The sequence below is a fragment of the Schistocerca americana genome, chromosome 1 (assembly GCF_021461395.2).
Source record: "Schistocerca americana isolate TAMUIC-IGC-003095 chromosome 1, iqSchAmer2.1, whole genome shotgun sequence".
NCBI classification, from domain to species: domain Eukaryota; kingdom Metazoa; phylum Arthropoda; class Insecta; order Orthoptera; family Acrididae; genus Schistocerca; species Schistocerca americana.
This window is the reverse complement of record NC_060119.1, coordinates 387,678,414-387,693,610: the sequence shown is the minus strand read 5'-3', so window position 1 is coordinate 387,693,610 and position 15,197 is coordinate 387,678,414. Positions and strand designations below refer to the sequence as shown.

The 15,197-nt window shown below is 38.4% G+C and overlaps 1 protein-coding gene across 5 annotated transcripts in view; it reads right to left on the bottom strand.

Moving 5' to 3' along the window:
• Nucleotides 1–264: 264 nt before the first annotated feature.
• The window catches only part of LOC124601660 (metastasis-associated protein MTA3), a 211,875-nt gene continuing 196,942 nt past the window's right edge, over nt 265–15,197 (bottom strand). For 2 of the 5 annotated variants that reach the window (XM_047136263.1, XM_047136262.1), the window contains exons 16-17: nt 10,721–10,949; nt 265–2,538 (exon numbers count right to left, since the gene is read on the bottom strand). In XM_047136263.1, coding sequence (XP_046992219.1) covers nt 2,430–2,538; nt 10,721–10,949 — 338 coding nt within the window. In that variant the 3' untranslated portion in view covers nt 265–2,429. Of the gene's footprint in view, nt 2,539–10,653; nt 10,950–11,332; nt 11,351–15,197 lie in introns of all 5 variants that reach the window. The other 3 variants (XM_047136264.1, XM_047136260.1, XR_006978581.1) reach the window with 3 other exon arrangements.

The window sequence follows — 15,197 nt, the reverse complement described above, 5'->3', positions numbered from 1 at the left end:
TTCACTATAAACGTAGCTCTTAAAAGTAAATATTTTCAAATAACTCACTAAAATTGTATTTTAGTTTTATATCATCTTGTTCTCAGTCTGAATGGAAATGAATCACGACCGACTCTTCAACACACAAATCTGCTAAAACATAGAGCATTGTGAATTTTACGTAGCATCGGCATATTTGTTAAAATATAAAATGAAAAGCCTTCCATATTCAAATAAATAGAACTAGAGCAATTAACAAAAGTGATGTCTGATTATTCATAACTGTTTTACAGCAGAAAAAATATTTTATTGCTTGTATGGGGAAAAAAACACTTTAGAAATACACATTAAATATGAAATATATATATTGTGTGAACTGTACTTCATAAATTTTCCATCCACTGTGACGACAAGATTCTTGATCCTATGAGTCAGACAACATACCTTCAATTTAAAAATATATTACAATCAAATTCAAGAAACATTCAACCTAGTTCTTTATGTAAACTTGTCAATTAGCACTGACTAAGTACCAACAAGGTTACAATTAAAACACAGGTAAAATTTGTCTCTGCTGCAGAACAGTTCCATCAAAAAGCTCATAAGCTACATCAAATATTATAGAAAATATTTTAATATAGCTTTTATTAATTAAATGGATCTGCTTTCTATGTTCACGAACAGTTGATTTCTATTTTTCAATTGAAAATTGGGCTGTAGGTTTCAGTGTTATTTACACATGTTGTAGATCCAAAGTGGGTCATAATAGTGTTCCACATTGCAAAATGAACTAAACTTCTATTTAAAGATGAAGTTACAGGAAAATTAACAAAAGAAGAATTAACAAAAATCCACTCTGGAACATAACACTATATGCTGCAACTACAAAATTGATATATTTGTACAGGGTGTCATATTTACCCTAACCCACATTAAAAACAAGCCAAATGACAAAATGAATAAATTTTGGGTATAAAAAAAATCCTTTCTTCCTATTTGCTGTAATACTGACATTCTATGTGACATGAGCATACACACAAATTGTGATATTCACTTCCAACTTACCTACAATACTTCATAGAAAGAGAAAGTGTTTAATGATGAAAACATGGCTAAAAAGAAACATTCCTTACAGACGAGGTTTCCCAAGTCAATATCATTTGCTGAAAAATGGAACTGTATGTGTGAATGTCTTGCAAATATAATGCTAGCACAGATGTGGTATTTTATTAGATATGGAATTACAAACTGGTCTGCACATCACCACATTGCCACTTGCATTAATGTCTTTAAATATGGCAATAACAGTCAACAACAGGAAGAAACAGACATATCTTAAATAGGATACAGATCTTGGGATGTAATATACATATATGTACAATAATGCAGAACAGGAAAGAAAAAAGTCTATTACTGCTTCCTTTCCCAAACCAATTCTCACATGGCAAAGGTCTCATTACATACACATTCAGATTCACCGAACAGTGCACTATGTGAGGGCCAAAAGCTTTCTTGTAACTAGCAATCCCATTTGAGTTATGTATCAATTTCTTGTCATAGGTGAGCAGTACGTACAACTCCAGTCACTTTTTTTTTTATTTTTTTCCCGAAAAAGAATTTCTTGGCACACACATTCAAAAAATCCACAATCACTCAAACAGCATGACAAAACTGTTCTTGAAGTGATTAAGGACCTGCTTCCAGATACACAGGTAATACAGCGGCAGTTAACAAGACACAATAAACTTGTCAGTTTTTCATACCAATAAGCACCAGTAAAATTCACTCTGGATGTAATAATCGCGGAAGAGTAATTACGTATAAATTTTATTTGTGCTTCAAGTTATAAATGTGAATCATGAGCAAAATTTAACAATTTTCCACCATCAAATGTTACTTACATAAAAAAATTATCACATTCAGGTGGCAACTTATTGTAATGAGTAGTAAGAGGAATGGTAAATCGTTGATACCCTTCACTTTACAAAGAACACTCTTCTGGACAGCCTGTTTGTAACAGAGAAAGGCTGCATGGAAACACAAACACCACTTTTGTGCTACACATATTCCAATTATACGGTGTCCGATAATAGCACCTGTTTTGACAATTTCACACTGAAAAATGTGTACAAGAAATCACCATCTGTTTCAGCACATACAGTTCTACCACTTGCTAGGTAGGCAGTGGGCAAGTATTTGTGCAGCAGTTTTCGTAAATAATAACTGAACATTTTGGTACAACGAAAGTTACTATCTTCAGGACTTCACTTCACTTAAATGTCTTCAGAAGTTCACAGCACAAAATTCATGCATGTACACATGAATGAACTAATCATGCACACAAATCTGCATTACAGCAGCAAACACGAGATCCATCTTGAATCGCAGAGCAGGCTCCCATCTCAAAAGTATAAATTATTTTAACAACAGAGAGTCTGTGGATCATTTTGTCAGTCAAGAATAACCACCATTTCATCTGTCCCCTTGAAGTTGAGTTTTCTCCACGGTTTCCTGGCTGCCCGCCTCAGTTCCGTACCCGTCAACTGTCTTCTCATTTTCCTGAAAAGTATAATAATTTCTTTATATTTTTGCACATCTGCTTTTAGCAAAACAAAATACTATTACTCCTCCACAATTACTCAAGAACAGTTGTCTAGAAAGATGAAAACATTTGTGCTCGATGCGCACAGTAGTAGCGCCCAAAACCACCATCTTTTTTCATATTACCCTGCATACAAATCGATTAAGTAAAGGATGAACCTTGCAAACATAATGCGTGGGCAGCTTCATATTTACAAATTTGAAACATACATTTTGATCCTTAAACGATTTAGAAAAGCCACAGCAGAACTAAACTGAATTGGTAGTCTTGCAATTGAAACTCCCCACCCCTTGAATACAAGTTCAGTATCTTCACCTTATTTGGTCAAAAACATTCAGTTTTAAGGGGGAAGACATTTCTCAATGATTAATTTACAAACCCGATGAGTGAATAAATAACTATGGATGACAGAGATGAGTCTTTTTTATTACATTGTGGGCAAAGATAAGACAACGAAACACTAGAAATCAAGTATCACCAATGTTCAAACGGCGTTTATGACAATTATTAGCAATTTTATATATTCTACGTGGGAAAAATGCATCTAAAAACAAAGATTCTGTAACTTACCAAACGAAAGCGTTGGTACGTTGATAGAGACAATAACAAACACAAACACACACACAAATTTCAAGCTTTCACAACCCACAGTTGCTTCATCAGGAAAGAGGGAAGGAGAGGGAAAGACGAAAGGATGTGGGTTTTAAGGGAGAGGGTGAGGAGTCATTCCAATCCTGGGAGCGGAAAGACTTACCTTGGGGGGAAAAAGGGACAGGTACACACACACACACACACACACACACACACACACACACACACACATATTTGGTCTGTAAAGGCCTTTACAAATGTCTGCTTGTGTCTGTGCATGTGCGGATGGATATGTGTGTGCGTGCGCGCGCGAGTGTATACCTGTCCTTTTTTCCCCCTATGGTAAGTCTTTCCGCTCCCGGGATTGGAATGACTCCTTACCCTCTCCCTTAAAACCCACATCCTTTCGTCTTTCCCTCTCCTTCCCTCTTTCCTGACAAAGCAACCATTTGTTGCGAAAGCTTGAATTTTGTGTGTATGTTTGTGTTTGTTTGTGTTTGTTTGTGTGTCTATCGACCTGCCAGCACTTTTGTTTGGTAAGTCTCATCATCTTTGTTTTTAGATATATTTTTCCCACGTGGAATGTTTCCCTCTATTATATATATATATATATATAAAATAGAGGGATTGGAATGACTCCTTACCCTCTCTCTTAAAACCCAAATCGTTTCGTCTTTCCCTCTCCTTCCCTCTTTCCTGACGAGGCAACCGTTGGTTGCCACAGCTAGAATTTTGTGTGTGTGTGTGTGTGTGTGTGTGTGTGTGTGTGTGTGTGTTTGTGTGTCTGTCGATGTGCCAGCGCTTTCGTTTGGCGGGTCGCGTCACTTTGCCACGAAGAAAAGAGAGCAGTACACTCGTACTCTCTGCTGGAAGTATCACTTTGCCACGAAGAAAAATGATCCTAATCCTACCCCTAATGATCCAACTCCCCAAGACACTATCCAAATTGAACCCTGCCTGGAACAGTTCCGTCCTCCGTCACAGCGGGACCCACCTCCTCTTCCTCAAAATCACCCTCTCCAAACCTTCCAGGAATTTCTGACTTCCAGCCTTGCCTCTCAATCCTTCTTAAAAAACCTTAATCCTACTCCCAACATCACCACTGCTGAAGCCCAGGCTATCCGTGATCTGAAGGCTGACCGGTCCATCGTCATTCTTCCGGCGGACAAGGGTTCCACGACCGTGGTACTTGATCTTCGGGAGTATGTGGCTGAGGGACTGCGTCAGCTTTCAGACAACACCACATACGAAGTTTGCCAAGGTAATCCCATTCCTGATGTCCAGGCGGAGCTTCAAGGAATCCTCAGAACCTTAGGCCCCCTACAAAACCTTTCACCTGACTCCATCAACCTCCTGACCCCACCAACACCCCGCACCCCTACCTTCTACCTTCTTCCTAAAATTCACAAACCCAATCATCCAGGCCGCCCCATTGTAGCTGGTTACCAAGCCCCCACAGAACGTATCTCTGCCTACGTAGATCAACACCTTCAACCCATTACGTGCAGTCTCCCATCCTTCATCAAAGACACCAACCACTTTCTCGAACGCCTGGAATCCTTACCCAATCCGTTACCCCCAGAAACCATCCTTGTAACCATTGATGCCACTTCATTATACACAAATATCCCACACGTCCAGGGCCTCGCTGCGATGGAGCACTTCCTTTCATGCCGATCACCTGCCACCCTACCTAAAACCTCTTTCCTCATTACCTTAGCCAGCTTCATCCTGACCCACAACTTCTTCACTTTTGAAGGCCAGACATACCAACAATTAAAGGGAACAGCCATGGGTACCAGGATGGCCCCTTCATACGCCAACCTATTCATGGGTCGCTTAGAGGAAGCCTTCTTAATTACCCAGGCCTGCCAACCCAAAGTTTGGTACAGATTTATTGATGACATCTTCATGATCTGGACTCACAGTGAAGAACAACTCCAGAATTTCCTCTCCAACCTCAACTCCTTTGGTTCCATCAGATTCACCTGGTCCTACTCCAAATCCCAGGCCACTTTCCTTGATGTTGACCTCCACCTGTCCAATGGCCAGCTTCACACGTCCGTCCACATCAAACCCACCAACAAGCAACAGTACCTCCATTACGACAGCTGCCACCCATTCCACATCAAACGGTCCCTTCCCTACAGCCTAGGTCTTTGTGGCAAACGAATCTGCTCCAGTCCGGAATCCCTGAAGCGTTACACCAACAACCTGACAACAGCTTTCGCATCCCTAACTACCCTCCCGACCTGGTACAGAAGCAAATAACCAGAGCCACTTCCTCATCCTCTCAAACCCAGAACCTCCCACAGAAGAACCACAAAAGTGCCCCACTTGTGACAGGATACTTTCCGGGACTGGATCAGATTCTGAATGTGGCTCTCCAGCAGGGATACAACTTCCTCAAATCCTGCCCTGAAATGAGATCCATCCTTCATGAAATCCTCCCCACTCCACCAAGAGCGTCTTTCCGCCGTCCACCTAACCTTCGTAACCTCTTAGTTCATCCCTATGAAATTCCCAAACCACCTTCCCTACCCTCTGGCTCTTACCCTTGTAACCGCCCCCCGGTGTAAAACCTGTCCCATGCACCCTCTCACCACCACCTACTCCAGTCCTGTAACCCGGAAGGTGTACACGATCAAAGGCAGAGCCATGTGTGAAAGCACCCACGTGATCTACCAACTGACCTGCCTACACTGTGACGCATTCTATGTGGGAATGACCAGCAACAAACTGTCCATTCGCATGAATGGACACAGGCAGACAGTGTTTGTTGGTAATGAGGATCACCCTGTGGCTAAACATGCCTTGGTGCACGGCCAGCACATCTTGGCACAGTGTTACACCGTCCGGGTTATCTGGATACTTCCCACTAACACCAACCTATCCGAACTCCGGAGATGGGAACTTGCTCTTCAATATATCCTCTCTTCCCGTTATCCACCAGGCCTCCATCTCCGCTAATTTCAAGTTGCCGCCACTCATACCTCACCTGTCATTCAACAACATCTTTGCCCCTGCACTTCTGCCTCGACTGACGTCTCTGCCCAAACTCTTTGTCTTTAAATATGTCTGCTTGTGTCTGTATATGTGTGGATGGATATATGTGTGTGTGTGTGTGTGTGTGTGTGTGTGTGTGTGTGTGTGTGTGTATACACCCGTCCTTTTTTCCCCCCTAAGGTAAGTCTTTCCGCTCCCAGGATTGGAACGACTCCTTACCCTCTCCCTTAAAACCCATATCCTTTCGTCGTTCCCTCTCCTTCCTTCTTTCCTGATGAGGCAACAGTTTGTTGCGAAAGCTTGAATTTTGTGTGTATGTTTGTGTGTCTGTCGACCTGCCAGCATTTTCATTTGGTAAGTCACATCATCTTTGTTTTTTAAATTTCTTTTGTGGTGGTGGGATCGGTGACATTGCATGCATTTGTACCCAAGTTGTTCTCATTTAAGACGGTGTTCTTCGGAAGACAATCCTCACTGACTACTTTAAACATTTCGAGTACGGAATGTTTGAGCATGTGTCGCTAGCAACGTAATCCTAATTACCGAGTGATGGTGGCCTCTTTCCTATGCTGAAACTTACGAAGCAGTGGTGCAGTGAAAGAAACTGTCACTGAGCAGCTAAATAACTTGAGTAATAAGTGTAGAAAAACTCATTTTATGTTACAGTAACTGTTTTGCTTTGTGTTATGACTAAATAGAAAACTATTTTTAGTTTTTCACAAGTCTCCAAGAAATTTTACCATATTCCCATAATTTCTGCATTTTTTTTTAATTTGAAGATGTTCCTTTTCTGAACTACACCTTTAAAGCGAAGGCACTGTTCTCATTACGTTGTGGAATATTAGTTCATTCCATATAATATATCTTCAGAGTTTATACCAAAGCCAACTGCACAGAACTAAAACATTGTAAAGCAACAGATTAAGAGCTTCAAAACGTAAAAACTACACATTACTAAACAACATACAGAATCCCCCACCCCCCATATTTTTTAAAGAAAAGGGGGAATGATGTAAAACTCTTTATCACCAGAGAAATCACTTTCAAGAAATCCTTTCACAAGAGGTATACATATAGATTAAACTAATAATCTGTTTATACTAGATAACTACATAGCTTTTTTCAGTTTGTCAAGTCAAATAAAACACATTACAGCTATTAAAGGACAAAACCGATAATCAAATACTGCTAATGGTTATTGTAATGGGGGGGGGGGGGGGGGGGGGGGGGGGGGGGGAAGAGAGATTTGACTTGAAATGTGGTCAAAAACTGCAATAAGACAGTTTTATGCGTGTGCTCATAAATAATGGAATTGTGATAAAAACAAACAGATAACACAGTAATTTTACACTATCATAGTGTAAAATTCTATGTGGGATATAAACAACTAACACTTTGACTGCTTTGGACGAGTTAAACTGTCATACTCCACTCTTCCCCAGGTGCTGAGCACGTGTTTAAAAACAGCCTGTGTGTTTTCCTTAAGCACTATTGACGTGTTTAGTTGTTCCCTTCCACTAACCCTCTCCACTGCTGAAGATGAGTTACTTCCATACCTCAGTGAATAAAGAAGTTTGTAGTTATCAAACAACATACATGACTTTTTGCAACCTATCATTTGCCAGAAACCTCGTTTTGATATCTTCAACCATTTATGAAATATGATAATTGCTATGAACAAAATTTCCGATGTACAGGAACGCAATTGGGCACACCACAAGTGACAGTCCACTGGATATAAAGACAGGTAACTCTAAAACAAAATGAGATATTGTTCTGTTCTCAGTTTTATATAAAATTCTGATATTTTGCCACAGGGTTAATGAGTGAAGAAAACTACTCACTGTATAATAAAGATGTTTGCCCTCAAAATAGAATACGTACAGCTCACAAAATAGATGCACTGGAGAGTTCCAAATAAACCATTAGCAATATCCAAGAAAAATCAGAAGGAAATCGTGAATGTGAAAGTTGAGGAAAAGACAAATACCATAAGGGACCACTACGTAAAACTTAGCAAGATTTTTTTGGACAAACTATTAAACTGCAATGAACCAAAGAGACATTTCCCAATTTCATTCCTGAAAGATACTTATAGAACTAATTCAAGACATGAAAAACAACAAAGCAGAAGATTAAGAAAAAATTGCCACAGGACTCTGGAACTGACTAATGGAAATCGATGGCAAACAATAAAACAGATGAATATCATTCTTAACAGTTATAAACAGGGTCTTTTCCCAGGGCCCTACATGATAGGTTAGAGAAGTAGGTAGATGCAAAGATTGGGGAGTATCAAGGTTGATTTTGGAAAGGAACGTAATTATGCAGAGCAGATCCTGCATCATGAGCTCATAATCCACGAAAGAATAACGAGATGCATGCCCTACGTTGCTGTGTTTGTGGACTTCAAAAAGTTGTGTGACTCTGTTGTCAAAATGTCTCTGAAACAGTGGGAGAGTCGAGTATGGATGAGAAAACAAGAAAAAGATTTGACAAAAACTAATAAACACAACATCTAAAATTAAATCTTTAGGCGAGATATTGGAAGCTTTCGAGGTGTGAACATGCGTTAGACAAGGAGATGGTCTATCCCCTATTTTGTGCAATTGTGTCCTCAAAAAAGTGATCGAAGAATGGGAAGAACAACTTGGAAAAAGTGGGGTAAGTGACCTGGCAGACTATAAAAACAAAAATCTCATAATTCGCTGTTTCGTTTTTACTGATGATCTTACAATACCGTCAAGAGCCCCATTGCAATGAACATAGCAGAAAAATCAGTCTTTCAAGTATCTTATGCATAAACAAAAGATATAACGACTATAAAAGATGCTCCAAAGTACAAGAACACTGATTACAGAAAAATTAATAGTATCAATAAATTTAAGTAGCTTGGTGAGATGATAAAAAAAGAATGGCTGTGACAAGAGAGCTAACAAATTCAGAACAAGGATATTGGAAACAACTTTGCAGTTGTTAAAACAAACTATAATAAAATGACTGCCTCCTCTCAAGAAAAATTACAGTACTATGCTAAAACAAAATAAAAGGTTTACACACTGCTAAATGCCAGATTTCACTGAGGTGGGAAGAAATAGAAAACATGGGGAAGAAAGACAGGAAAATCTTAAGAAAAATTTTGGGTGGATGGGTGTGTGTGTGTGTGTGTGTGTGTGTGTGTGTGTGTGTGTGTGTGTGTGTGTGTGTGTGGGGGGGGGGGGGGGGGGGGGGGATGAATTTCAGAATAGAAATAATGAAGACTTCTAAACAAAAATTTAACAACTAAATGTAACTTTGAGAAAACTCTTCATGTTTTACAGCCATCTGGTTTAGATGAATGAAAACAGGTTATGCAAGAGAAATTCTTAACATGCTGACCAGAAAAAATCTCCATGGCGCAAGTGTTTCCAAGCAATCAGAAGCACTCTGAAAGAGGTGAAAATTTAACATCAAATTCTGAATTGAGATACTAAACTCTGACTTTAGATACCAGCATCCAGAGAAAACCAAAAAAGAAAACTGGAGAAAAATCATCAGAATTTCATAAACAACTCTGATCCAAGGAAAAACGAATGGCAAAACCGGAAGTTGCATTAGACATAGTTATTTTTGTGGTCCACAGGACGCCCAAACTAGATAAAACAATGTTTAGTAGCACGCCACCACCCCAACAACAATTTCTCTGTGTAATAAAGGTGTTTAGAACAATACAAGAGTAACAATAAAAACAGCAGCAACAACATCAAGCACATGTGCTCTTTTTCGCTTTACCACAACTAACTAGGATTACCACAGTCTGCTTCCTCTAATACAGTGAACATTTTTGGAATGTGAATACAATCTGCTGTCATATTCCATTACAGCTTCTGTTAATTCCCCTGTGAAACTGACCATATCGATCTTCCCTTTTTCTTTTTTGTGTTAAATCTGGGGAAGGAGCTTACAGAATACAAAGACAAAATTTCCACTGTCTTGTGTCAACATAGTCACCTGTTGATTTCTTTATGTAATAATTACAGACATTTTATTCTCTACTTTTATTCTTATGCATCATAGTTTCTACATGAAACAAAAATGATACTCACTAAGAAAAAACTAAGTGAAATGTCCTGTATGAGAGACAGGGGACGGAAAACTGTTTAAACAGGTGTGTGTGTGTGTGTGTGTGTGTGTGTGTGTGTGTGAGGGTGGGGGGATGTAGAAACTCTCTAGAAATAGAAATGGACACTCTCTCTCTCTCTCTCTCTCTCTCTCTCTCACACACACACACACATTGAAAAGCCAATATTTTGTTGTTCCTGTCATGTTTACACTTCTGAATCTATTACTATAGAAACTGAACCACTCACCCCCACTTCACAGCCTATAAAAACAATAGTAATGAAACAAAAGCATGGAATTTTATTTTTCTTATTAATGTGTAGTGCTTTGCCAAGAAGGCATAGAGTACCAACTGAAGCAATTGCATATCTCACTTGCATATGTATCACCTAAGGGTTTTTTGATGTGCATGTCTTCTAATGTACCGAAGAGTTCACTCACTTGGTACCCTCTGTGGATCTAAAGTACACATCATCTGGTGCATCTGTCCAAGATGTTACTTGCTTTCGACCACTACCAGAACGGATCATTGTTGCCATTTTGGGTTTTCCATTCAGGTGATTGATGACAGATCGCCCCACCACAGGTGGGAAGTTTTCTGGTCCTCGCGAAGGTGCTATTTCTTTATTGGGTCGTTTCGCAGGAGGGCCCGGTTGTGGTACAACAATACCTGAAAAAGTTGATGTTTCATAAGTACACACATCGCAGCGTATTTATGAGACAATAACCATATCAATATAAAACAAAGATAGCAAGATGACAACATTTATAGAATTTAAAAGCAGTTATGACTCAATGATTATTTAATCAATATGTGACAATTCAAGGCAATACAGATACGTCTTTCTCGTTTTCCTCCGCAGCATAACTTTTGTATATGACTTGAGAAATCTTCCCTGTCACTCATGATCACTTCAGAATACTGTTTACGAAATATTACAGATACATTGTCTACTTTTTATAACTGTCCATTTCTACCATTGCAGGTTCAGCTATCAGTGAATACGAAAGTTAAGACCTGAGTTACGTAAATTAAAAGCTTTAAGAACATACCTTCATCCCATTCCAGATCTGATTTGAAGCCACCAACAGAAAGAAAATAAATGTTATGGTCAAATAAATTATACTCTCAACAAAAACAATTATGTATACATAATCACTAGACAATAACAAACTGTTCTGAAACTTAAGAAGTCAAACTGTTGCAATGGTTACATCTATGCAAGTACATATGCATACGTTCCACCGATATCAATGCCGATGTAAATAGCATACAAGACTACTCACATAAAAAGAGATATCTCTTGTGTTTTAGATCTTCTGTTTTCTGTCAGTTCTGACAGCAGATTTACACATAGGCATACCAAACTGCTACTTCTGCTACGTTGCATAAATAATAAGTTTAAAACTATCTCAACATTTCATTCTGAAGAGTTTTGTCTACTATATATTTATAATATTTATAGGGAAAAAAATACTTATTGGAAGCAACAAATGGGACGCACACAAGGAAGGAATTTTATACACGTCAGCTTTTGGAACCAGGGGCTCCTTTCTCAGCAGACAAATAAAAATGTCAAATAAAAGGAAATGAACCTGACAACACTTTTTCTGTATCTTGAAGCTGTGCTGACCCAAATGTAACCCATACTTTTTTCCCAAAAATTTGGCTAGTGATGGTTTTTTAATTTGGAAGGGAGCAACAATATCATTAGTGTTTGGAAATTAATTGTTGTATATGAGGTAACAATGTCACCACATTACATTGTTGAAATTTCTTTTAATAACGGATTCTCATCATGTTCACAGTTCTGTTACTCTTAAAGACAGGGTATGCACAGCTTTTCCTCTAACTAACAAGCAAAATAAAGTCTTCACTATTGGGTGGTAATGTCAAAAGAAAATTGTCAGCACTGTTATGATTCAAATTCCAAACTCTCCATTATTTGTTACACAAAGGGCACATCTAATAGAGAAGCTAACAAAAACCTGGTGGAAAACAGTCTGCACTTGAAGCTAGGGTTCATATTTTTTTGTACTAGTTAAAAGGACAGATGGAATAAAAATATCTTGATAAATAATCCAGTTAAAGGCTTTGGAAATAAGTGAAGACCTCAAGCATACCACAGACTGAATTCCATGGGAGTATCAGCTGGTGCTGCAGTTTTACACACAGAAATGACCTCTCTATCTGGGGAAGCACTTCACTAGCACAGACTCTGTCAGAAGTAAAGTTTAATTCAGTTACTACTTTCCAAGTACTTTCTGTTGTGATAGCAGAGTCTCATTTATGGGTGTAAGACTAGGATCACTCTGATCAGAAGTGAAAAATCATACGATTTAAATCTCTAAGATTAAATGTCTCTTGCATTATGTATAGCACATTGGTCGTTGTCTAGAGACAGGTAATAAAGTATGGTAGTCACTTGTACGTACCCTCTATACAAAATCGGCACCAGCGATGAGTACGAACAGGAAAATTTTGCGAAAACAATAACACGAAAAATAATGCGAAATTAGTAGCTTTTAGCAAAATACGGCAAAATCAGTGATTTTTATGAGATTTAACAAAAATTTGTTATTTCATTACATAACAATTTTATAAATCTGAGGATGTCAGTTTACTATTCAAAACTGATAGTTACTGAATGTTAAAAGTGCATTTTGACTTCGTATCTTCTCAGGACTGAAGGTCATTATAATCTTAAACAACAGTTCAGTTACCGTGTAATGAACTTTGATGTGATGACAAAAACAGCACAGAATTTAGAGAAAATGCCGAATTCAGCAAAAGTCAATGGCGAATTTGGCAAATATCTGCAGAGAGTTTTGCAAGTGACCAACGAATTTGGCCAAAACAACGCCAGATCAGGTACAACAACACTGAATTTGGCAAAAGTAGTAGATTTAGAAAAAATACAGAACCAACACTGATTTGGGCAAAAACACCACCAAACTCTACAAAAAAACTACGCTGAATTTGAAAAATACACCATATTCGGCAGCAAACTACATCAAATTTGTCGGGAAAAAAAAAAAAAAAAAAAAAAAAAAAAAAAAAAAAAAAAAAAAAAAAAAAAAATTATATATATATATATATATATATATTTCAAAAAAAAACCAACTTGGTATACAACAACATCTAAAACAAAAAATGGAACTTGGCCAAAATACAGCGCATTTGTCAAAAAACTACTTTTAAACTTACGAAAAACAATACCGAATTTGGCTAAGAAACATACAGAATGTGGCAAAAAACACCAAATTTCCACAAAAATAACATTGAATTTGGCTGTAAAATAAAATGATTTTTTTCTGTCCCTATTGATGAGATGAACCATGGACCTTGCTGTTAGTAGGGAGGCTTGCATGCCTCAGCGATACGTATAGCTGTACCATAGGTGCAACCACAACGGAGGAGTACCTGTGGAGAGGCCAGACAAACGGTTGGTTCCTTAAGAGGGGCAGCAGCCTTTTCAGTAGTTGCAGGGGCAACAGTCTGGATGATTGACTGATCTGGGCTTATAATTTCAACCAAAACAGCCTCTTGTGTTGCTACTGTAAATGGCTAAAAGTAAGGGGAGACTAAAGCTGTAATTTTTCCAAAGGGCATGCAGCTCACCTGTATGGTTAAATGATGATGGGAGTCCTCTTGGGTAAAATATTCCATATATATATAATTAAATAGGGGTAAGGCAGGATTAGGTGGGGGGGGGGGGGTGGGGGGGGGGGGAAATAATAATAGGAATACAGATAAGGTACTATGAACAGCACAACAAATGCATTATTGTAGCTAACATAGACATGAAGCCCACACCCACCACAGTGTATATATGCCAACTAGCTCACAGATGGAGGAGGAGATTGAGGACATGTATGATGAGAGAAAAGAAATTATTCAGATAGTTAAGGGAAATGAAAATTTAAGTCATGGGGGACTGGAACTCGAGGGAAAGGAGGAGAAGGAAAAGTAGTGGAAGAATGTGGACAGGGGGACAGGAATGAAAGAGGAAGTTGCCTGCTAGAATTTTCCACACAGTTTAATTTCATCATAACTAACACTTGGTTTCAGAATCATGAAAGAAGGTTGTATACATGAATGAGACCTGGAAAAATTGGAAGGTTTCAGGATGATTATATAATGGTAAGATGGAGATTTAGGAGCCAGATTTTAAATTGTTAAGGCATTTCCAGGGACAGATGTGGACTCTGACCACAATTTATTGGTTATGAACTGCAGAATAAAACTGAAGAAACTGCGTAAAGGCAGGAATTTAAGACCATGGGATGTAGATGAACTGAAAGAGGTTGTATAGAGTTCTAGAAAGAGCATTAGGGAACGATTGACAAGAACGGGGGAAAGAAATAAAATATAAGAAGAATGTGTAGCTTTGAGAGATGAAATAGTGAAAGCAGCATAGGATCAAGTAGGTAAAAAGACAAGGACTAGTAAAAATCCTTGGATAAACTGAAGATACTGTATTTTATCGATGAAAGAAGGAAATATAAAAATGCAATAAATGAACTGGTGAAAGGGAATAGCAATGTCTCAAAAATGAGATCAACAGGAAGTGTAAAATGACAAAGCAGGGATGGCTAGAGTGCAAATGTAAGCATTTAGAAGCATGTATCACTAGGGGTAAGATGGATACTGCCTACAGGAAAATTAAAGAGACCTTTGGAGAAAAGGGAACCGCCTGTATAATATCAAGAGCTCAGATGGAAAACCAGTACCAAGCAAAGAAGGGAAAGCAGATAGATGGCAGGAGTACACATGGCAATCATAATTAATAGCGTAAATGCATACAGTGAAATATCTAGGGAAGGAAGAATAACTAACGAAATTAACAGGAGGTTACAGAAGGGAGGCAATTTCTACCAAACAATAAAACACCTGATTTGGAATAATGAAGTTTCA